Here is a 26,094-nt window from a genome sequence, read left to right on the forward strand (position 1 = left end):
CCAGATTTCAATGGCTAGTGGGTCAGCTGAGGAACAATTCAATCTCAGGGATTTAGCCTGGCTAATTACCCTCCTCCCTTCTGCACACCTACTGATACAAGTACATATTTAACTACACCAGACCAGACCTTATACACTGCTGAACAGAACAGCTTGAAGCTCTGAAGCAATCATTCATCATTCTCTTCCTTTGTACAGTCTGTTTTCAGTAGGAATGAGCTTGCAGATGAACTGAAAAGTATTTCTTTTCTAAAGCACATGCCTTTTTTGTACTGTCCAGTAAACAGAAAATGGAATAAAATATATATACGCAATGGCAAGAGATATGAAGACTAGGTAGGATTTTTTTGGTTTCTTGTAGTTATTATCCTCTGCACCTTTAGATGAATATGCAATCAGAATAGAAATGTTTATAAGGTGAACAAAATTAGGAGACATTGTGCTATAAGCAGAGCAGTCAAGTTTCAGTGCATTTTCAATGCAGTTATTAACATCTGAATAACTGCTTTCAGGAGCATTAAATGGAATGCTGCTTTCTTCAGTGTAACTTTGACTGAAAACACAATTTTAAAAACAAACAAACAAACAAAAAAAAAAAAAAGAAAAAAACCTGCTGAATTCCCTATCCAGACCATTCTTTTTAATTAATACTGAAGTTATTGCCAATACTTGCATTCAGATACACTATCAATGAAGTAATTTTAAGACAATTTAAATAAGTACTTGAAGTACTCATATACATTATATGCTATTTGAATATGCTCTAAACCCCAAATGTTTGGTAAAAAGCAACCTGAAATCATCTGCTATATCCTATGTGTATAAGATATTAATAACAGCAACTGACAGCTAGTGACAACATAATAATTTAAATGTGCTGACAATTATTGACCTGAACACACTTTGGAGAAATGTAAATGCCAGAGGAGAGCAGTTACAGCTCCATGACTAATGTGTGCCCTGGATTCTGACCATCAGCTTTGCTATTTCAGTTTCGTGACATAAATCTCCGTCTCCTACCAGAAAAAAAACAAACAAACAAAAAAAAAACAACCAAAACCAAAAGACCCAAATACGAAATGTCTTACTTGTTCTGTCTTCTCCAGTGGTTTTCTATCCGCCTGCAAAAACTGGCAGTTCTCTCTCGCCAGCTTCTGGACCAGCTCAATCCGTCCGATGTCATCTCTCCCCTGAAGCTTGCATAAAACTCCTGCCTTAAGGGTGGGAGAAAGAGCAAACAGATACTTAAATCCACAATCCCAGGACATGGCACTGCCACAAATTTCAACCTTAAAAGAAAGGCATCTCTTTTCTCATATTTGTGGTACTGCAGTGTTGCTTGCTGAATACAAACAAGTCGCTGCTTCCTAAGAAACAACTGGAGAGAAGCGGAGGCACATCTGAATCTCCAAATGTATCTACTTTGGAGGAAAGAAGGCAGGGCCAACTAAATCAACCGCTCCTTTGAGTGCAACTATCAGATATGCTGTGTTTTATTTGTTCCTGTCAGCCTGTTTCCTGTTACATAAGAGAACAAGAGCAAGAGGTTAAAAACTCATGGGAAAGTTATCCAGGAACAGCCCTGGAAAAAGAATGAAGTGCAACAAAAGGCAGTCCTAAAAATAACAGGCTACAACTCCCTCTGCTCCTACCCTAACATTTTTCACATATGCAACACTCAAGAGTTAAAAGACAATCACACAACATTTATTTATTTCATAAATAACAAGTCAGGATCTCTTGATTTTGTTTAGGGAAGAAAATTATATTTGCTTTAAAGCTATGTTGAAACTATTTTTTGGCTAATATTCTGACAGTTATTCAAGCTATGCTGATAGTGTTTTGTCAAAACATTCAGCACTTGTTGTTCTCTAAAAATGTCATATATATGTAAAGATGGTTTCATGCTTGCCTATAGGCATAACAGAGACCCATTGCAAAGTTAGCTGATATGGGCTAAATTTCTCCCTGCAAAGTTAGTGGCTAATATCACTGTCTATGATTTGGTTGTGGATATAGCCTCTGCATAAGTGTGACCTGGCACAATGGTACTATACAGCTTTTATTAGCCCAGGTGTTTCCTGTGGGAACAGCATATGCTTTGGGAGGGCCCATCATGTGGCATAGCTATGGTATATGACTTCAAAGGCAATCTGCAAGTAGATTTTTTCCCCACTTCCTCCACCATTTTCTTTCTACTATTCACCTTGAGTTTGAATGAATAGCTATCTACTCCAAAATTCACAACACATCTTGTGAGTCAGGCCCAAAATGTAGTGATGCCCTGACTGCTAACCAATAGTGCCATGCAGGCTTCAATCCTTTGGCCTTAAGAAATTCCTGCCCATAACAGCTAAAGGTGTGAGAGTGCCCATCCAAACAATCCTACAGTCTGCTCATTTCTCCAAGGAAGAGGGAAGTGGAGGTTAAGATTTCTTCAGCTGGTGGAACAAAATAGGTTCCTCAACAAAGTCAAAAGAGTCCTCCCTAACAAATTCATTGAAATAAATTTGTACATGCCTACATTCTTCCAGTCTGGATGAAGACATTTCCTCACAAGCCTGTTTCAGACACTTCAGCTCTGGTGAAGGAAAGAATTTCAGATACAGCCTGTACCCTACATGTCCTATGCTACTCCTGAGCCCAGCCTCCCAAGGAACCCAGCTTTCCCATGTAAGGAACCTCTGCACTGGTTTGAAGGTCAGAAACCCAACATGAAAACAAGGAAGTGCATTGCCTAATCTCAAGGTCCTTACATTTTCTATGAGATTAGCCTTATCTTCTAAATCGAGGACACTGGTTTGTAAAACAGTTTGGACATACTGTTACCACCTGCAGATCAGCAGTGAGACCAATTTTATCAAGTGTAGAAGAATATAGTGAACTAGTTGTCCAGACTTGTTTAATCAATTGAGAAAAAGAGGTACTTTGGATGAGAGGGTTTTTTTATTCTACAGTAGACTTTTAAAAATGGTCAAATCAGTTGTTTCTAATATTCTCCTTTTTCTCCAGTAATTTACACAGGGAATCTAAGACTTGGCGGAAGCCTAATGTCCGCACTTTGCAATGCTTTGATGACTTGGGGACATCAACTAGAGCCAAACCTGCTTAATTCATGGCTGCAGGATTCTTCTAGGGGAGAGTATCACATCTGTGTGCTGTAACCCCATAGCCCTGTAGGCTAAGTGTGACTCAAAGTGTTATGACCTGCTAGGGCTTTGGGACTATACAGATTTAGAGTCTTCCTGGATCTGTGACCTCAGTACTGTGGAGGTCCTTTTTACACTTTAATCCTGTGCTGTCATGGTTTAGGAATGGTACACCCCAATTTAGTGCTCTCATTATGACTCTCTAGACTTTCTTGCTCACCCTTCCCCATTCCCCTTCCCCACTCACCCTTCCCCATTCCCTTTCCCCCCCTGCAGCAGGATGGATATGAGAATTAGAGTCACAAAAAGTAAAGATCACAGGTTGAGATAAGAACAATTTACTGCAAACAGCAACAAGATAAGAACACAGTGACAACAACAATACAGACAGAGGGTACAAGAAATCCCCCGAAAATAGACAATACCCAACCACTCCCTCTGCCATGTTACACTGACATGAACCAGAGAAGACTGGAAATTACATGAGTTGGTATAGAATAAGGTCTGGGTCCCAGCCATGCCTCCTCTTACCTGCTGGAAAAATTAACCCTGTCCTGGCTGTAACTAGGAGACATGCCCAGGCAAGGCAGACCATGACCTATGAGTAGCATAGATAGTTATGAGTCCCTGATGAACAAATATTTATTGATCTTCAGTTTATGAAGCAAAGCCCAATGATTAAAACCACTTATGTTATGAAGTGGAAGGGGGTCTTCAGTTTTGAGGTCATAGTTAGCTTCAGTATGTTCAAGTGGAAGCCAGTTGATGAAATCTTTTGGAATTTCATTAAAGGTTCCAATACTGTCTCTCACAATATCCTTATGAACAAAATGTCCAGCACATAGCTGGATAAACATAACATGTGGTGGGTGAGCCACTGGCTCATGGGTCATGCACAGAGAGTAATAGTGAATGGGGTAACATGAGACTGATGACCTGTCACTAGTAGGGCTCCATCTTGGGCCCTGTGCTCTTCAGCATCTTCAGAAATAACTTGGAATAAGATGCTGGAAAGCAGTGCCATGGAAAGGGACCTGGGGTTGCTGGTCAATGGCAAGTTGAATATGAGTCAGCAGTGCCCTGGCAACCCAAAGGGCCAACCTTGTCCTGGGGGCCATCAGGCAAAGCATCACCAGCCAGTCAAGGGATTGTCCCAGTCTGCTCTCCACTGGGGTGGCCTCACCTTGAATATTGTGTGCAGTTTTAGTCACTGCAATATAGGAAAGATATTCAGCTGTTAGAGAGTGTCTAAAGGAGAGCAACAAAAATGGTGAAGAGCCTTGAGAGGAAGCCATATGAGTGGCTGAGGTCACTTGGTCTGTTCAGCCTGGAGAAGAGGAGACTGAGGGGAGACCTCACTGCGGTTACAACTTCCTTATGTAGGGAAGACAGTGATCTCTCCTCTGTGGTGATCAGTGACAGGATGTGAGGGAATGGCCTAAAGTTGTGTCAGGGGAGGTTTAAGTTGAATGTTAGAAAAAGGTCCTTCAATCAGAGTGTGGTTGGGTGCTGGAACAGGCTCCCCAGAGCAATGGGCATAACACCAAGCTTGACAGAGTTCAAGAAACGCTTGGATCATATTCTCAAGCATCTGGTGTGACTCTTGGGGATGGTCCTGTGCAGGTCCCGGAGCTGGACTCGATGATCCCTGTGCGTCCCTTTAAATTCAGCATATTCTGTGATTCTGTAAACATTTCGGACACGTGGGTCTTGTTGTCTTTCACCACTTCTCCTCTGCCTGTGTTCACACAGAGCATATTACTGGCTTCCACATGGATATAAGTCCATTAACTCTGCCATAAATACAGTCTGTATTCAAACGGGCAATTTCATTGAAGAATCATATTGTTCTGTTTCAAATAACAACCAAGTAAAAATACTCCTCCCCTAACAGTTCATTAATTTAAAGAATTGCAGAGAACATGAAAAACCCCCAAACATTTATTTTATTGAGTTTCAAGGGGATAAAAAATTTCTGAGAGGGTTAAGGTATTATTAAATTAATTGTACATGCTTGGCTCTGGGAGTAAAGAATATTTGAAATACAAGGGGCTAAACATGTTTTTTCACCATGAAGAAGAAAACTACAAATCCTTCAATTTTAATTCTGATTTCCTGACTTATGCTGATTTTCCACTATAAATCTTTCTGCTAAATACTTATAAGAAGACTTCAGGTTAATTAAATAATTAATTGATGACAACTTCTAAAAATTGGTTGGGAAAATGTTAATAGTCTCTCATTACCAGCCAATTTCACTTCTCAATATAAATCTAATTTTCAAGTAATACTTCTGAAACAGTTACACAAAAGGGTAAAGACAACTCACCCTACTTGCAATTTTGATTTTATTTTGTGCAGGCACATATTCTCCAAAACTCTCCATGCCCAGATGTCCCTGCTTAGTCCTCTAATTCATGCAGAGATACAAGTACTAACTTATATGAAGGTGAAAATCACAAAGTTGCATAGTTTAACTGGCTTTAACTTAATGAATGATAAACGAATGTAGGAACTTTATAGTAAGGCTCTACCATTCAAGGCTCAAAATTACTATAATTAAATGCATTTATGCAATATTTAAAATAAAATAAAAAATTTAATGGGAATGAAATCAAATTAGTCAGTACTGAGTTGGAAAAGTGAAAGTGCTGACAACAGTTTTTCTGTTTCAGCACATCCATTGGAAAATATTCCCTCTGCAAATGTCATAAATGAACATGCTAGCAATGACACAGAGGTGAATTAAGACCTCCCTAGGCAGACAGGATGGGATCTTTTATTTACATTGTTTACAGCATGCTCACTTTTAAAAATCTCCATACAAAATATTTTCCGCACTTCTACCAGTTTTGTCAACTAACTTCAATGTAAATCAAATCTATCCCACAGAGCAGTGTTTAGGGTGGGCACCATATTCTTCAACTCTGTTAAAGGTTTCTGGTAGCTTGGGGGTTTTCCACTGTACCTCTATTTCCTTCTGTGGCTGGTGAAAACAACACAATCATTACCAGCTTCACCTTTGATCAACCTGAAAACTTAAAACCATATGCCACCACCTCAAAAAATAGGATTCCTTGCTTTGCCCTAGTCACATACACAGTCTCACTAAAGTGAAAAAAATTATTCACTCTCTTAAACTATTTGTTCTTCACTGGATGTCATTTTTATAGCACTAACAAACAACTCTGAGTACCTGCTGCTTTCCTAACACTCCTGCTCTCCTCCCAGTAGAGCACATGAATGTTTTTGCTAACTGCTCATTTAGCAATTCTTAAATCTTAAATGAGTTTTGTATTCTTTCAAATTTTAGAAGCTGGTTTCCAGTCAAATAAAAGCTGGATGCATCAATATCCAAATAATAAATTCTTATAGGCTTTTATAATTAGTCCATATATTCTTATTAGCTGGCTACTTAAGAGCTTTGAGGAGGCATTGTCAGTGTCATAACTGGGAACAAATATTTTCAAAAAACTGTAATAACTACAACAACCAAGTCAAATTGAGCATACGTGAAACCACCATCCCCTTCAAAAAAAAAAAAAAAATCAGAAAGCCAGATTTATTGGGCATCGAGGTCAGTATTTCCCCCCGGGTCTTTTCTGTACCTCTGTAAAGCACACTCAAGCTGTACAAAATTGATCCTCAACTCTACACTGATATGAATTAGGAATCTGTCCTAGTTACAGCAGCTGGGACTTGTTTATCGCTATGTGAGTATAACCAAAACTGTGTATTCTACACCCTCTACATAATTTCTGATGAAGTGTTAATAATGGATCGTTTGCAGCAGCTGCCCAGGGCACATCTGACACCTCAGGGCACAAGCTGGGTGTTAAGGAACCCTGTGAGGCACAGGAATGTTTCTGTCTTCACACCAATGACTCAGCTGTAATAACTCCTCTCTGGAGAGGCATTAGCACCTCCACACCCAGCCTGCTAATTGGTGGGTCACATCTGCTAATGGGCTATTAGGGACTGGCACAATAGGCAGTTGCAAGGACCTAGACCTCAATGATGCCAAAAATATCCTATGACTCACAGAGTTAAATGACCCACTGTGAAACTTCCCACTCTGGGGGAGGTACTGGGCATTCTTGCCTGAACCTGAGCATATATGATCTTTGGGCTTTGGGACTTCTGGTACCACTCATCAGATCCTGAGGAGGATGAGAACCTATACAGGACTGTGACCGTCTTCCTCACCAAGGTTTTCCTTTCATTTTAGTTTGTACTGAGGGAGGACCACATGGCATGCAGCACATGGGCTAATGAACACCATTCTGTTCCTGCCCCATTGTGCTGGGTTATATATCTATTTTTGTGGGCTAAAACCAGTTTTTTTCTGTATCATTGTATTTATTGTAATCTTTTATTAAATTATAACTTGGACCTGTGTCTCGGTTTGAGGGGAAAAAACCAAAATGTTCACTCACAAGCAGGGGAGGGGCCTCCTCCACGATAATCACACCACTCTTTATCAAATGTAGGAAAAGGAATTTTAATACAAGAAGGATAACTGCTATATATATATATATGTAAACAGACTAGTGCAACCCACTTCCCCAACACCACAAGAGAAAGAAAAAAAAAAACAAAACAACAACAAAACCCAGCAGGTTTTCCTCCGGGAGGAAAGGTTATACTTAAGTGTCAATGTCACAGCCCGGCTGGTTGCAGAGTGAGTTTCAGACCCTCTCCAACGAGACAGACGAGCAGTGAGCTTTCAGATGGACTCAGTCTCTTCCCCCTGTGTTCCCCGTCCAAGAAGCAGAAAAGTACGAGCAACCAGAAGCAAATCCAAGGCAGGCAGCAGCGCGGCTCGAAAAGCAGTCAGGGGTAGGCAGCAGCAGCAGCCACATGGCCAGAAAAAGCAGTCTGGGTACAGCGGCAGCGAGACAGCCAGGAAAGCCCCAGCAGTAACCAGCAGGGCAGCCTGCCTCCTCGGAGCCCCCCACTCCCCTGTTCCGCCGAGCCAAGACTGGGAAGAATATCCAAAAAAAACCCAAAAGAGACAAACCTGCCCCCACCCAAGCGATCAACAGTTAACTGCTTCTTTTGTTAACCGCTGGCCTGGGCAGTTAAGTGGCAGGGAAGAGAATTTACATAATAATCCCAAACTACAACAACCTGAAATCTCTCTTGAGTCAGGTTCATTTTTCCCACCAGTTTATCTTTAAACCTGCACAGAATCAAAGTTGGGTAGAAAATTATTCACACCTTAGGGTTCCTACTATGCTTTTTTTTTTAATAGATTAGAAACTGTGTGAAATTAAGAAAAGAGCAGGCCATTTCCAGACATCATGTTTGCACGTGACTCTGGAAGCATGCTAGAAAGGTCCAGGCACACACTGGTGCAGTTGCCATGTCCACATGGTCCCAAGCTCTTTTGCCTACACTCCCCAGGTGTCTGCCATGGCCCAGGCCTGCTATCAGAGCTGCCTGCAGCCCTTTCTGAGCTCATTGTGGTTGAGTCAGCCCCTGCCTTTAGAAAGAGATAGGTGTTGTTTACTTGGTTAACATGGCTTGTATCCCTTCAGCTAGGTTTGATCACAGACATCAGTGTAAATTCTGCCTTTCTTGCACACAACTTTTCAGTTTGGCGTGAAGTTAGGGAGATAAATCAACTGCAGGAACTGCACACTGCAAATAGGGGATGGAGAAAAGGTGGCAACTGGCAGGGAACATAACATTTGCAAGAATAGAAGAAAAAAAAGAGCCAAGACTGGGAAAAATCAGTTTTAAATTAAAAGCAATAATCAGTACCAGTACAATGAGCAATACAGTTACACTTGCACAGCTTGAATGTATGAACTAAATGATTGAATGAACTGCAGATTAATCAAAAAAGATTCACAGAATTGAACAGGGTAAACAATTTCACAATAAAATACTCTAAAAGGCAGTTAAGTTTCTTCTGAGCAATATCTAGAAGTGTGCTTTGGTTGTAAATGAGGGCAGTTAGACAAGGAAGGAAGAAAATTGTTGCTTGCACTTAAATGACTAATAAGTATCCTCATTTCATTGCATGTCTACTTCCAGTGATTAAAATTCAATCAAAATGTCATATGCCCTTGCCTCCTAAAACACATCTCATTTTACTTTCAGATCTGGTATATGCTATGTGTATTATCTAAAAGGAGCAGAAAGATAGCTGAAGAATGCTGTCCAATTGTGACATCATGGGATTAATTTCCAGAGTAATCATCAATCTTATTCTAAATAGCCACATAAAATGAGATCCAGCAGACTTTCTCCTTCCTATATGCTCCCCGCACAGAACAGTTCTTCAGTCTGTAAATCTGAAAACATTGAGAAGACTCCATTAATCGTACACATTTACCTGTGCATCAGAGGTATACTTGAGTTCTTCCAGTCCTCTTATTTCTTGACTGCTGTTTTCTTCATTTTGATAGATTGCTAAAATAAAAAAGAGGAACACATTGGAAGCAGGCAGGTTTAAATCACAAGAAGCAGCAAAGCAGCATGGCCCAGTTTAGATCAAAGAGGATGACCATTCAAGAAATCTTGTTTAAACTTCCACATTCTAGTTAACTTCTTGAGTGATTTTGGACAGATCCTACAAGGGGCACCTTACTGGGTTTAGTCAAATGCTAAAGACAGTACACTTTATTTTTTCCCAGGCAGTAAAATCCAGAACTAAATAGTGATATTTGTGCTACTGTTACTTCTGATAAAATGACAACATTTAAGAAAACTCCACTTTTCCATACATTGTAACAAGACTTCATGACTCATAAGGAATAAAAAAATCAGGTCTCTCTTTTTCTTCCATTATACTGCATAAGGTCAATTCAGACTAAACAAAATAAGCAGATTTATCCCTCACCTCAGACTTGGAAAATTCTTTTTAAGCAAAGCAATCTCAATCTTAACAAACACCACCACTACCCATGAAAGTCATCTCCACATATAAAAGGCAGCAGAAGATGTTCTATTGAAAGGTCTTTGCTGCTGGCACAATAGGAAAAACCAGTAACCTTGCTCAATTAACATAACTTAAATCACTTAACACCAGCAAACTTTGCCAATCTTTAAACAAAAAAGTTTTGTCTTAAACTTGTAATGCCCAGAAGTGTCAAAACCAGACTTAGCAGTTTACCTAGCTAAAAAACAAGAAGCCTCTTTTGAAGGGACCCCTCAGTCTTCTGTATGGCAAACAGCTGTATCTATTGGCATTTTCACTATCTACATTCCAGGATACCCTTTCAGTCAACACACCCACATGCTACATTTTGGTGTGATGTTAAGCCCTCTGAAACATGACACAAGGCAGGTTAGGAGCATCAGACCCAATGAAACACATGCAAAATGACTTTGCCTTATGTTGTACTCACTTTCTTAGAAGAACCATAATCAAATATCAATCTTGAGTACCTGCTGAATGATTTCCTTGGCGTAACCATAGGTGTTGTGACACTAAAAGTGTCCTTGAAGTGGTAGAGATGGCAAATCCATTTCCTAAAAAACACCAGGCTCATGGCTTTGATGGATGGGTAGGAAAACTGAGCTGGTGTGTCTCCTCCTCTCTCCTTCACACCTGGGTACCTGAGCTGGTTGTCAGGCTGTATGTGAACAGGCATAGCCCATAGAACAGTGTTTTCAGACAAGGATTACCAGTCCTGTTTTGCCTTTAAACTATGTCTGTGAGATGAGGCAGCCCAGGATTTGATTGATGAACAAACTGGCTGTTGAGGGAGCAGGAGAAGGGCTGGCAGGTAGCAGTGTTACCTTCACCTGGCACCCTCACCTACACTCTCCTCTGCCCTCAGCCTGAATCTTTAGACATGCAACAACCTTACCATGGCCAAGCCAATACATGTAACATGAACTGTGAGGTCCAGCTTGGTGTGTCTGCATTGGTGCTCTAGGTCTACTGCAGACAAAAAGCAGCCTAACATTTACACAGCATCCACAAACTTAAAAGAAAAGACTGTTCTTGACCTCTGAAATAAAGCATATGAATTTATTTTCTTTTTTTGTGGATTTCTGCTGACACTGCACTGTCATATAGTACACAATTTTTCCTTTCTTCCCCCACAGTTATGTTGTCAAAAAAAAGTAATAAAAATGTAATTATAAAAGGGGAAATAAGTAATTTTGTCTATTTAGTTTATTCCATTCCAGAGATCTTTTAAAATCCATTATCAAAGGAAAACAGAGTTCTAATGTAATTCTTCAACAGTGGGTTTGCACACATGACTTTACCAGACAATCTCTGAAATTCGAGGTAGTTGTTGGAAACAAGAGCCAGACTGTAGCTGTAACAGAAAGCATGTATAACGGGCATTAGATCCCAGCAGCATTTAGCCTGGTACATTGTGGCACATCTGTGCCCCAGCTTGGAAAAGGAACAAACCAAGGATACGATAATGAGAGGGATGGCCTGAACAGTCATGTGTGGGCCCTGCTTTCCTAGTGCAGGTCAGGCTTTTCAAAGGCAACTTACTCCATCCAACCAGACTGGAGGTTCTGTGCAGTCCCTTCCCTTGTAACCTGCCTCCCGGCAATTCCTCCCCAAGAGCTGGCTCATCCTCTTGCACACTCCCACACATGTGTGGCTCTGTTGTGCACACTGCCACAGAAAAGCATCCAGGATATCCACTTGCTGAACGCTAGTCAGAACAACAGGAATGACAGCAATGTTGCAATGCCAGAAAGCATTAATAAATGCTAAAAATTGTTAAGTCTGCAACTACCTTAGCAGAAACACATTTCCCCAACTCTCCTTTCAATTTTCTGATTTCTCCTAAAATCAATTTGCTGTAGCCACTGATGGGTAAAATATCCCCACAAACTCTGGCTATTAATCACGGCATTTAAAGGAGTGGCACCTTGCTAACAACAAGACCACGTGTCCAGGTTTCAGTGATTTACATTGATCCAGCCAGCTTTGCCGACAAACGTGAGCAGATGGGCGCTCCACAAACAGCTGTGCCAGGGGAAAAGGTTAGTGGCTGCCAATTGGCTTCTTGTCACAGGCCTCTGTTACAAGTGGCCCCTTCCCTGCCCAGTGCCACTGCAAACACCCCAGAGCATCTTTATGCAAAGTAAACAGGCGGACATCCAAGGAGCGGAACCCTGTTGCTAACTTGGCTGGGCTGGCAGATCAACGAGGCGGTGGTATCTGGATGGGGAGCAAATGACAAGAAGCAAACACCCAGAACTAAGGGCCCTAATAGCTCTTACACAGCACAAAGGGAAAGAGGGTACATGTCCACAACTCCAATGAATACAAGTATCCTTGGGTGTTCAATTTTAGCATGAGCAATTTTAAGATTATGAGAAAATTAGCCCATTTTAGGTGTACTCTAAGTGAACAGCTTAAAAAAAAGTAGCTGTTTTTATCAGCCATTTCATATCTCAGCTCTAGAAAACCTGAAAAAGTTCATAACCCTAACCCAGATCTCCTTGGCTTCAATGTTGTTTAGACTGTGTAAGGAATGTAGAAAGAAATTAGTAAATATTTTCTTAAAGGGGAAAAAAAAATCCCAGACCTCATACTGACGTTCTTGCAGCTCTCTTGGGAAAGAGGGAGCAGTTGGTCAATTTTCATGAAATTTCCATCACAAACTTGATTTTTGTGTCCTTCCTCCCTCTTATCCAAACCCATAAGAACCAGCCACAAATGAACCACATAACTACACTCAGGGAGCAATACTCCAGGTATCACAACATCTCACATTTTTTTTCCATCACAAGAACACAGTCCCTTGAAGGCTGAAGTGGACACAGAGACAAGCACCAACTCTTAATTATATTTTCTTGGTTTCTGTAAGAAAAAGTTCCTATGTGTTTCATCTATAACACAGGAAGAACACATATTTCTTAAAACAGTATATTCAGAAATTTATGTACTGGGGATCATCACATACACATTTAAGAAATTAATTGCAGTATTTCTGTAGGCAATATGCCTCCTAACCCCATAACAACTCATAGACACCCCTTGAACTGGCCCAGGTGCTGCCCTCCTGGACTACTGTTCATGCAATACAAGTTCTGTCATAAAATGTAAGAATTTAAGGATAATGCCCCACTTACTGTTAGGTGGCTATTTATTGTTTAATAAAAAAGCTTTGACATCACAAATTCGAACATAGGAAAAGTGGGAGGAAACTTAGGGTGGGATGGGAAAGCATTTTGCAGACAAGTGTTGATTCTGGAACTGTACATAAAAAAAGTTGTGAACTTTGGAGCTAAGCCAAACATTTCCTTCTCTGCCAGCATAAATCGAGCTTTGCTTGCTAATACAAATATCTCAGCACGTTTTACAAAGCAGTAACAACAGGAAAAGGCAAAGGTGGTTTGCCTTGATCTATATGTATCTATTACATGTTATGTTTGGGCTCAGGCTTGGAACCAGAGACAGGACAAAAAAATGCAGACAAACAGAGAGTGACAAATTCCCCTTTATACCTGCAGCATTTCTCCCTCTTTAGAGGAAAGGTCACCATGAATGAAAGAAAAAGATGTCGAATGAGCATCAGCTTGCTAATGTGCATTTCAGATGTATCCATTTGCAACTTAGCTTAGGGAATTCAGGATGCTGACTTCTTAGAGTCACTTAAGGATCACTAGGGTCATCATCCGATCTGAGTTCCTTGTGCTTCCACAGACCAGAGCTGAGATTTTGCTAGCATGTTCTTCTGTAAACTAATGTTGGAACAGAGTGTTCTAGTGAGGGAGAGCCTTGTCTTTTAGTAATCCCATTTCAGCTCATTAAATCAGAAAAAAAAAAAAAACAAAACCATGAAGAAATAAGAAACAAAAGTAAATAATTTTTTACCAGCTACCTCATCAAAATCAGCCATCACATGGGAGTGTTAAAGGAAAGGGAACGTAACCATCACTCACACTGGAACAAACCTACAGTGCTCCCTGACTTTTACAGCCTCAACACAACGCTTAATGTAGATTTAGGACATTGGAAAGAATTTGCCTTCCTCAGCAGCATGGAGCATTACAGGCATGCTAAAGGGCTCACCTTAGCTACGCAGGCCGGCATGCAGTGAGGATCACAACCACCAGCAGCACTGTAGACCTGCCTATGGGAGAATCTGCCAAGGTGTCCAGGGTTACCCACAGAGCAGTGCCTCCATGATACACTGTTCTGTATGCCACCAGATTTGAAGGTAAACTAATCACATTTGATGAATAAGATTTTCTAGTCACAAAACAACACAATGCACATTGTTTCATTTTAATAGTTTGTCTTGTTCAACATACCAGAATCATTTACCCAACTGAACGTGGAAAGTTAAAAAAACGCCCACATATAAAGCAACTCCTGGAACCCACAGTGTTGTAATCTTCCCAGAGGCTTTGCTGTATTGTGCCTTCTTCCTTTTCTATAAATGAAATTTCTTCTTTCTACCCCTTCTGGCTTCGAAGATAACCTTCACAACACAAACCAAGGCACTAGCTCATTCTGCTACTGCAGCCAGACTGACTGGAACAATAACACCAGGAGAGGTGTGAACTTCCTCCCTTTGGCTTAATAGGGTGTTAACTGCGAAAGCTAATTATTTAAATGCTTAAGAGAGGAATACCCTCACAGTTAACCATTTTCCTGCTGAACAGCAGGCAGGGACATCTGTAAGCAACTCGTTCTGGGTGACATCCACATGGTCATTCCAGAAAGCCAGCTTAGCTCCCCATCACTGCTGGCTGTTCCACATCTCCTGTACTGACTACTCTCTCTCTCTGTGCTACCGTAAGGCATTTGGGATCTGTGGTTTGGCAAAGGATTACTATTAACCTGTCTCGGTTTGATGACATGTTTGAGAACAGAGCACCCAGGTGGCAGACAGCGTGACAGACTCAAGCCAGAGTTGCTGCCAGACCCCTTGTGCCACACAACTCCAGTTTCAGCCCTTGAGCTTGCCGTGAAGACCAACTGCACTACTAGGACTGCCTGCCTTTTGGGAACAATGAGCCTATAAATCACGCCTGGCAGTCACGCAGTTTGTCTCTGCACTGCCTTAAGCAGCTCCTAAGACCGAACTTGTTTAGCCTGTTGCAAATCCTCAGGCATGGCCTTTGCAGCAGTTCGAGATCCGAGCAGTACAAACACTGCGAGGCTCACCTGGGGCTGCACAGGCTGAATGGGGACTTCACTGTACCCAAAGCTGCTCCAGAGGTAGCTCTGCTCGCCATACAAAGCTTGGTCACCACTTAGGCTACATCACTCCTGTTCTGAGTGATGCTTCTTCATTTCAAGTGAGGATGTTAATTTATTATTTAGTGTTGTACTTTAGCCTGCTAACATCCTACAGCATCAAACCACTCTGCCCTTTGTAAGACTTCAATCCTCTCAGTACTCCATGATCAGAATTCATATACGAATCTCTTTTTTCTAGCCAATAAGTAAAAGGTACCTACATGCCCTCTACAGATAAGAAACACATACCACCTTGGAAGTGGTAAAGAGCCTACTTCTGAACACAAGAATTTTGATTATTTGACAAGGCAACAGATCTTCATTGCCTAATCCCTGCTGGATGATTATACCCGGGTTTTCTGTTTTGTCCCTGTCAAACCAACACTGTTGAAAAGACCTCAGAAATCTGCAAGAATATTCCCCCGGGAAAGGCTCCAGAATTGCCAGCAGCCTGCACCAGCTGATTTATTGTCAGCTGCTGGGAAGCTCACAACTTCTAGCATTCTTCTTACCTCCCGAATTTTTTGAGAGTCGTGTTTCTCTTCTGGTTTGTTTTTTCGGTTTGTATTTGGGTTCTGGGGTTTTGTTTGTTTTTTGTTTTGTGGTATCCCTTCTTATTCCTCATGAAGGATATACAGCAAACTCTAGAGACTGGTTACTATGGCAGCTCTGAGCTGTTTGAGTGTTATAATGTTTGCTGATGCTTATTAATTTATCAGAGTGGAAAAAAATGAATAGTTCATACTGACATCACTGGGGAAACTAAAAGCCAGAGCCTCCAGGCTACATAACACAGTAGTGCTGAGCAATGAAAAGGAAGATAAGCAGCCAGTAAATGCTTTGCAAACCTCAGATTTGGGGACCTTTTCAGACCAGACCATGTCCTCAGGCATGCTCCTGTATTTTCCAAGTTCTGTTTCAAAATTAAAGGGGAAAAACTGAAAAGCACTGAGTATCTCTGAAATCCCCAAAAGCTGCATATAAGAGACAGCAATAATCCCAGGAACAAAACCCTACAACTGAGAATTGATTCCTTATTTACCATGAAATTGTAATCTTTTCCCACAAACTACTGAAAAGAGGAAGCTTTTTAAGCTATCCTTTACATGTTTCCCTTTATTAGCAATACAAATATTGCCTTTGAGCTTTCTAATTCCTTCCAACTATTTCTGCTTATATATATGCAAATTATCATACAGATTTCCCTTCACTGGGTACGCTGAATATCTCTGAAACAGTTGGCAGACCCCTGGGGGGGTGTTGCCCAGACAGCTGTGCAATCAGCTGAGTAAATCAGCTAATTAAAGAAACAAAGAGAATGCAAAAATTATTAAAGACAGACTCTGACTTACAGCATTGCTCAGCACCTTTGTATCTAAAAAAGTACAGCAAGCATCAAGCATGGGATGGAATGAAGGTGCAATCAGTGAATGAACTATTGCACAAGTGACAATGGTGACATCTTCTCTCAAACACTAGTCTGGGAACCTATGCTATTTATGCTTTGTAGTTTAAATCAATTTAACATAAATTACTCCAGCACTTTATTTTACAATTACAGAAGTATGAAATGTAATGTTGGTCTCATAACTAATTTCCATATGTAAAGAATGGTCATTAACTTCTGCTTGACCTTAGGTGTAGAACTAATATTGAATTTGCACCGAGGATACTCATTATGCTCTTCTAGTTGCCATGCAGAAAAATAGGTTCTCAAGGGTCTTAGTGCTATAAGCCATTTCTCAGTTCTCAAATAGGAAACAGGACGGCCAAAAATGATGCAAAAACATTTCCTCTCATTGCAGAGTTTCTCAAAAGGAATAGATAACAGCAAATGTAGGAATCTGCAATCTAAACAGAGCAAAGGCAGTGTGGTAGGAAAGGAAGCTGACAGTAAATGCTCCCTGTAAATGCTGCTCAAAAAACCCTAGTAAACAAAACATTCACCTGGGGGTTGTTTGGGGGTTTTTAGGTGTTTGTGGTTTTTTTGGGTTTTTTTGCTCAACTGCTGTCTTTCTGACCCTACTATCTCTTTTTGCATATGCGCAAAATATCTTACACCTAGGCAGCTATTCTGCACTGCTCATTTCTTCTATGCCAGTACCTTATAGATCACACAGAAAAAACTGCACACAAAGTTCTACAACAACTGCAAAAACAAAACCATAAACTGCCAAAATCTCTCTCATCATAATTCCCATGAGAGAACTCTTTTCTCCTTTTTTTCGAGACTCAGAGTCCATTCTGCTTTATATCAGCTATTGAATACACAAAGGCTGTCAAGTATTACTGTGTAGTCCTTCCACTGATGCTGTCCAGGGCACTTCCCACGCTTAACATTGCCCAGAGTGGACGTAAAGCAGGTGGTCATGGATTTAACCACAGTACAGCAAAGATCTGTGTATGTGCCAGGGTTCCTGACCAGCCAATATAAAGGAGCACCACTTCCCAGGGCTAGAAGGGGTCTGATCCTGCCCTTTTGAAGTGCTATCATTTTCTTGGTGGGCTTGATCCCATGTGATGCAACAAGACATTGGTCCCTAGGGGTAGGGATTCCCTTCAATAAGGCCTAAAATGTTTTAAAAGGATTGCTTGAAGATGCCAGTGTTATTAGAATTATAGAATCATAGAATATGCTGATTTGGAAGGGACCTATCGGGATCATCAACTCTAACTCCAACCCTGAGCAAGACAACCCTTGAATCACCACCATGTGTCTGAGAGCATTGACCAAATGCTTCTTGAAATCTAGGACAGTTTTAGTGGTGTGACCACTTCCCTAAGGAGCCTGTTTCAGTGTTCAATCACTCTCTGGGTGAAAAACCTTTTCTTGATATCCAGTCTAAATCTTCCCTGACTCAGCTTCACGCCATTCCCTCAACTGCTGTCACTGGTCACAAGAGTGAAGAGATTGGTACTTGCTCTTCCGTTTCCCCTCATGAGGGTGTTGAAGGCTGCAATGAGGTCTTTCCTCAGTCTCCTCTTCTCCAGGATGAAAAAACCAACATTACCACCCTTACTTCAAGATATGAAATCCTTAAAGCACAGTGTAACTTTTAAAATATTACTAGCTACGTTTTCAGAAGAAGTTTTTATTTTGGACCACATTTCAACAGGCAGAGGAAAAGTAAAGACATGGTTACTGTGACCTAACAGAAGCATGACACTCCTGCACCTTCATTTTGAGTGGCGATTTCTGCAGGATGAATGCTATTATAGTCACTTGCAGAAGAACTCTCATTTCACACATTTTGCTAGTGCATTTCTGATCCTTGCTTTAAACAAGTGGATGCTTGGAGAAATTGGAAGTTGTAACAAAATAAGGTCTTACTTGAGTAAGAAATATTGTAAATCTGCTTGTTCATAAACCTGCAAGTTCAATGATACGTAATATGTCTGAAATTTAAACACAATGCTGAACTGTTCCATTCTTAAATAACCTTTGATCATGTATTTGTAAACTTATTTTTCAACTATGTGTACAAATCCAACCCAAATTTGCAATGATTCCCATTTCCTATGTAACAACACTTCTACAAGTAAATAAAACAAATTACATAACATAGGACATTCAGATAGCACCAAATGCCAGTTTTTCCTAATTATTGAGGAATAAAGAATCTCACAAGTATCTATGCTACTTGGGGAAATGGGCTGAAAGATGCAGTTTCCTGAGTTAACTAAGATGACAAAACAGTTTAATACTGTCAAAAGGGTCTTACTGGGCTCCTTCCCACATCCCTCTGCCTCCCCACCCTGATAAGAAGCTGCCACAGTCACTTTGTCTCAACTCTAGTACATGCTGTTGCTATACTGTATGCTACTCTAGCTACCCATTGCAAAAATAATAATAATAGATTCAGATTTAATGGACTAGATTTGGTATGAGAAATGACTACTGATATAGCCTGAAAATGACACAACACACAGGGGTATGACAGATGTAGACAAAATCCTGAAGAGTATGATGATGAACAGGGAATGGATTATTCACCACTTTCTGTCACCAAATAGCTATATCACAACAGAGTAACAGTTATGAAGAAAATGTGTTTGAAACAAAAAAGAAAAATATGCCTTCACATACTACACATGTGAATTGCAGTACTTGCTGCCATAAGAGATGATGAAGGTCAGGAGTATAAGGAGGCTGAAAAAACAATTTGATAAATTAATGGAGAAAAGGTCCAGCAAGGGCTACCTCACACAGCGGCATGGGTACAGCAAAATCCCTCTATCACAGGCTGGTAGATGCTGAGTGTGTAAATCAGAAGGACCATTTGTAGTTGCTCTGTTTCTCTACTTTAAGCATCCGCTACTCATCACTCACCTTAGGATTGTAGCTGGATGGAGTTTTAACCTGACCCAGCCTGACTGTTCTCATGTGTTTAACCGGGCTGACATTGCCTGGAGTGTGTTTGAGTCGTGTCACGCAATCAGCTCTGACACCTGTGCTGTAGAGGTGGTGTAGTGGCTGGGAAAAGGAATAGCTGTTCACAGCTTGCTCAAGCAAAGCTCAAGCCCCAGTGACTGCTTCATATTGAATCGTCTGCACTAAAATAAAAATACTAAGCAAATTGTATAGGCAGTTAGGTTCTGACAGAAGCAATAGAAGAGAAAAGGGGAAGGGTGGATATGCATATTTATATATGTCAGAATATAGTGGAGGCAATCCAGAAGATCTCAAATATGAAGTTATTACACTATAAAAACCATCTTATTATAAATAAAATATAAATGACCCATTAAAAAAATCAATCAAATTGTCAATTCAAGAATGGCATGACTAAAATGTAACTAATTATGTAGCAGAAACGAATATCATTCCTGAGAGGGACCAAAAAAATACACAAGCACTAGCGCTTTTGTGGCTGCCCTGCCCTTTGCAGTGGGAGGAAAAAGCACCCAGAACCCTGCTGCTACAATGTCTGGGGAGAAGCTGCAGTGACCCTCTTCCTACCTCATCCATACTTAGTTATTATCTTTATTAGCCCCTGTATTCATAAAAACAAAGACCAGAGCCATGCTTTTATCAATTTATCCTTTGCACAAATAAAGTTAAGGAAATTCCTTCAGGCATAAAGGGATTTGCTGGGTGATGCCATAGGGTGCAGATAGGTTTATGCACAGAAATACTCAGCATCTTGTTTGTGGATGGGATTAACACCAGTACAAAGCATCTACCTGACAGGTTTTGATAGTTCAGATGTACCCATGTAGCTTTGCTACCAACTACAGCCTCCAGCCTTAGGCTATTTGATGCTTTTTATCCTTGTTTTAGCTATCATCTCTAATGCATAAGAAACACATCATGAGCCATGACAAGAAATTGAGATAAATGCCAACCCCTGGAAACCTTTAGACAAGAGCCTGCATTTCTGCTGTGTTTCAGCTCATTTGCAGAAGCCATAAGAAGCCAGCAAGGTATGAATAAACACAACAATTTAATGCCAAGTGCCTGCAATTAAAGACAAAAGTTCCCTTCTGCTCCAGTTACTTGCTTCCCCAAGACCTTTCACCAAACCACAGAAGACAGCATTTAATCTATTTATTTCTAAGTTTAGGCAAGAATAATTTCAATGCATTTTTATAAGATACAGAGAAGTGCACAAACTCATTTCCCCCTCTTAGGTCACCTTTATCATGAGAGTTTTATTCTAATGAAATATAAATGTGCTTTCAAGTCAACAGTGTTACTGAGGTCCATCAAAGCTTCTGAAATACAGACCTTTATTTTACTCTGTTTCAGTTTTATTTGAAAAGAAGGTAAAAATGCTGAGCTCCCTCTGCAGGAGAGCTCTCAAGTACCTCTCTGTCAGTCTTGCTATAGGAGTGGTATACTTGCAGTACGCATATGGAATACGAAAACTAAGCTTTTTTCACAGCACAGAAGTTTTTAATTTTTCAGGTTCCTCATTTTTCCTTCAACATCTGTCAGCTTTATTAGTTTCTCCTATTCTTCTACCCCACACTAAAAACAGAAGAATGCCTCTTGGGGCTTTAAGGCATTCTATCCTGTACCCTGCTGGCTTTTTATTTTCTGGTAGCTGACATTCTCCATCAAGTCAGATTCTATACTAGCAAGAATTTGATACTCTGTCCTACCCCACAGTAAGCTCAGGTCTCTACCTTGGTTTTCAAAGCTTTTTCTCAGTAGATACAGTGCCTAAATCCCTGAAACAGCCAGAGCAGTAATACTTGTAATTAGTATGTTTCATATACATATACTAGGTAACAAACCCAACCTTTCACTCAGGTAACAAGAGGCAATATTACCACCCCACCCCACCCCACCCTGCCCCACAAACATAGCAAACCTTCCTATTTGGAACCTCTTGCTCTCGTGCAACAGCAGCTGTGGTGTTTGTGTGCAGGTATAGATAGCACTTTCCATACAATGTAACATTGTGATTACTACAGCAGTCCTAGACAAGTAAGACAAAAGCTCCAGACAGTTTTTCTAGCACAATACCCAGAAATTAAAGTAATTCAGGAGCAAATTGCAGAGTCTTTGCATGAAGCAAAAATACCTTTTTTTTTCTCCCTGTTCCTATGGGTAGTGCTAACCAGCTATCTAGAGGAAATATTTTCAAATGCTGCAATTTAAAAACCACCAAACCACTGCACAACAGCTTTGAGTTTTGGGCTCCTGGTCTCTAGAAAAGCTTTTAGTTAATTAACCCATTATCCACTGCAGCCAGGTTCCAGTCAGCAGATTATGACCATGCCTGTCACCTGCCCTCCCCACCCATGAATTCCAGGGTGGATGAGCCAAGCACCCATGCTATTCACACCAGCCTGGAAGCTGCCTAGAGCAGCTGGCCCACTAGCCATGTTCCACTCTTTTCATGCCAAAATAAACTGTCTGATCTTTGGGGCCCTATTTCCCAGAATTATATGGAGTCTTGAAGAGGGTTAAAGGAACAGTATCTTTGAAAGGGCTCCAAAAGTACGTTCTCTGAAATATGCTTCACTTCACTAGGCGCAGCATACCACAGATTGGTTGCTAACAGTAACTGCTACATTGTAAATTTAACCATCAGCAATAAAATAAGCATAATCAACCTAATTTACACTGCACATACTGTACTAAAGGCATTAACTTAAATTAGGCCTTACAGTTATGCCTGATCAGGTACTCCTTTTTTACAGTCATCCAAGATGAGGCACAAAGAAATGCAAATTTCAACAACAAGAATGCACTAGTTAAACTGACTAAAGAGATATCTATTGTTCAGATCTAACTAGATAAAGTGTTTATATTAATGTTTTAGGAAAGGCTGGACAGCACTGCAAGGTCTATAGGGAACTTTGTTTATTTAGGGCTGTGATTTTTAACTAAAATATTTTCACCTGCTCAATATAAGTTGTAATTCCACTAATATAAAAGGAGACTCCAAGAGATATCCTCCTTTCCCATTTTCATCTCCTGCACCTAATTCCTAATCCAACCTCAGCCCATTTTCTAGCAAAACAACCATTTATGTATCAATCCACCAAAAGGAAATGAGACGCTAATTCACAAAAACAATTCTTTTGGGGAAAAGTGTTTTCTCTATTGCTAGTAGCAGTAATCATTTTTTCTGACACAACTGCTGAGAAGCAGGGCAATTTCTTACACCTGTATAACCAGTACGTAAAAAGCACATGGCACCATACTCTTGAACCATTTGACAGTAAATGAAAAGATTACCTTGAGCCCTCCTGCCCTCCTTTAAAATAGCCTATTTTTTTCTGCACTCATCCAGGGCAGAAGGATTTCCATGTTCAGCCATTATAAGTCAGATGGGACTGGGGTGATATGAGGTAATAGCAATTAGCTGAGCGGTGTTAACATCATAAAGTACTACAGTTTCAGAGGCAAAGCTGCTACACAGAAGCAATTCAGGTCTGAATTCACACCTACATTTGTGATCATTTTCTGCAGATTTACATCTACAGATGACTGTGGATGTAACCTATGGGTACCTCTATTTTCAGATGAAAATGCATCAAACTGTGTCTGGAATACTTTTGTAATACTTACATTTTCACAAGAAAATATTTGCAGATACACCTGCCACATCTTCTTGATGCCTCCAATTTAAAATACCATATTGTGTGCTGTACATGTGTTGTGTGTAATGAATTTTATGCTGTACTTGTAACCCACAGATAAACAGATACAGATATTATGATGCCGTATTATTAACAGGTTAAAAAAAAAGCTCAAGAAGTGCAAGAACCATGATCTTGGTTTCTAGAAAAATCACTGAAAATCACAAGAGATGCTCAATGAAAATGCTCTCAAAGACCTCAGTGGCTTTGGGAACCTGCTAATAATTTAAGGCAACTCCACTTCTCTTTTATTCTGGAAATACATTAAACTTGCTGCAGATTAACTGCACTATATATGAAGACAACAGAGATTTAACCCTGTATAGAGTCAAGTCTGGCCAACATGTTAGTTCTCATGCAGTGTCTGGAAAACACAGCTCCCTTGCTTCCAAGTCCAGTTCAGCAACACAGATACCACCTTTGAATTGTCTGTGCAATCAAACCCTGGCAGAGCTGAGATTACCACATATTTCCATGCCTTTGCAGTGTAACAGCAGCATTTGCTGTAAATGTTTTTACCATCTGAGACTTTCAATTATCCATTTACCTTTCCTTTTGCCCTGATCACAAAGACTTGCCTTTATGGCCATACAGATAAATAGAGAAGAAAGAATACCTTTGTGCATGAAGCTGTCCTTTTGCTTTAGCATAAAGAAAAACACATGGATGGGCAGGAAAAATACAGATAAAAAGAAAAGACGATAGCATGAGGTACTCAGCTATTTAAAAAAAAGGGGGGGGGGGGAACTTATCAAATTATTTGTCTTCAATGAAACTCAAAGACGTCAGCTTCTCTAATAAAGTGCAAGCCCAGAGAAAATAGTGATTTTGGTCAGAAAGTGACCCCAGTTCAGATTCACATGATTTTATCACAAAACAGTGATTTTATTAGCTAGGTTATTAATGTGATGAGCTAAAGGAAGAGAAGCTTGGCTGTAATTGCATTGTGCTATACACACAAATTCTCCATCTCTGTCTTTGCTTCCCCATGTTAATAAGACAGCAATGAAAATTCAAGTACTTCAATAAATGACAAATGGGAACAGCATTACAAACCCCCTCTGAAGTCTAACCTGACTCACCTGACTTTCTTGCTTTCAAGGCAATGACAGCAGCCAGTTCTCTCTGTACCTGAAATACCAGGAAAAGAATGGATGGTTATAGTTCCTAGCACAATCAAGCAAAACAAAGTGCAACGCTGGTAAAATACCAGCTATCAATTTGTTGGAGCTGTCAACTGCATGTGGAATTATGCAGGTATCTAGTTTTGACATTACAGTCAATTTTCCTAGCAAATCTATTTCCTTTTAATCTGATCATTCTATGACAACTTCTTTTTTTACACTAATTTAATGTAAATACCACACATTTCTTAGGAAATGGGCAATTCAGTACCATGACCTGTAATTTATTCGCACAGCATATTTGTTACATGAGTACACACTTGAAGCTTCTCCCTTTCCTTGTTCCCTATTTGTTTTGCCTCTGATGAGCACACTGTAATGCTGGATTTAATGGTGACTTCATGCTGGGGTTTGTCTGAGATTCATGTATATAATTGATCTTGTATATATTGGATCTTTCAGGAGGAAACAACCTCTCCTAATAGCATAGCTGAGTGTTTCAGGACCAAAATTTCACTGGAGATGAACATACAGAAGTCAGAGCACTCTGACTTTCAGTTTTACAGGCTATGTCATTGGCCTGTGATGACACAATGCTGCTATGCTAGCTAGCTCTGTTCCTCACCCTCTTGTCTTTGCATTCTTCATATTTTTCTTATAGTATCTGTAAGATCAGCTACTGCCTCTTTAGCCAGCTTAATTCTACATCCACTTTTCTGCATAGGTCTATTCCTTCTTACATAGTTTATTTTTCTATAATTTTTCTACACATTATTGTTATGTTTCAAACTTCTTTGCCACCATCATCTGTCCCACTGCAGCTGCTTGCACTTGCCTACAGCATTCCAGACACTCTCTCCTGCATACACCTCAATTGTTACCCTCCTCTGCCTCATACACACTCTCAGACTCTTTTGAACACCTCCCATCTTCTTCCAATTTCCAAAAGTTTTCCAAGACTGTCTTTAGTATTAAAAAACCTCAATAAATAAATAAATGGGACATTCCGATTATTTTTGTAGGGATTGTCAGACCTCTCTATATAAAGTCTTCAGCACTGCATACTAGTTATCTTGTCTAACAGACCTATGCAAAGCTCAAGGCTATTCAGCAGCGGAAGTTTTGAAATTCAATTTCTGAGAGCGTGTAAAATTTCAAGCATCATTCACTAGACCTGTGGTTTGATCAGAATAAGGTACAAAGTCCACAAGGGATCCTCAAGGTAATACTATTTCTAACAATTGTCTCACTCTCATGATTCTGAAGAAACGTTTGAAAAGGTGGAAGAAATATAGTTAACCTTATATTGGTTTGAGCAGAATGACAGACAAAAACAGTCAGGGAATCTCAGTACAATGTTAACTCCAGCACCCACTGATCACATATTCAACAGCCACTCAGCAGTACACCCTATGTGTGGCAGAGGGCAGTCATACCAGAGGCCACATCCTTCCGCTGCTTGCATCCTTCCTTCCCTTGTGGGAAAGGACCAAGGAGAATTTTTTTGCTGCCCTTGCAAGGTACAAGGATCTTTTATACT

General features: G+C 40.3%; 1 protein-coding gene across 3 annotated transcripts in view; it reads right to left on the bottom strand.

Annotated features, from left to right (window-relative positions):
- The window catches only part of RAPGEF5 (Rap guanine nucleotide exchange factor 5), a 157,824-nt gene that overhangs the window by 89,701 nt on the left and 42,029 nt on the right, over nucleotides 1-26,094 (bottom strand). For all 3 annotated transcript variants that reach the window (XM_071560904.1, XM_071560903.1, XM_071560902.1), the window contains 3 exons: nucleotides 24,513-24,561; nucleotides 9,493-9,569; nucleotides 1,089-1,214 (listed from right to left, as the gene is read on the bottom strand). In XM_071560904.1, the coding sequence (XP_071417005.1) occupies nucleotides 1,089-1,214; nucleotides 9,493-9,569; nucleotides 24,513-24,561 (252 nt within the window). The remainder of the gene's footprint in view (nucleotides 1-1,088; nucleotides 1,215-9,492; nucleotides 9,570-24,512; nucleotides 24,562-26,094) is intronic.

The sequence above is a fragment of the Pithys albifrons genome, chromosome 7 (assembly GCF_047495875.1).
Source record: "Pithys albifrons albifrons isolate INPA30051 chromosome 7, PitAlb_v1, whole genome shotgun sequence".
Taxonomy (NCBI): domain Eukaryota; kingdom Metazoa; phylum Chordata; class Aves; order Passeriformes; family Thamnophilidae; genus Pithys; species Pithys albifrons.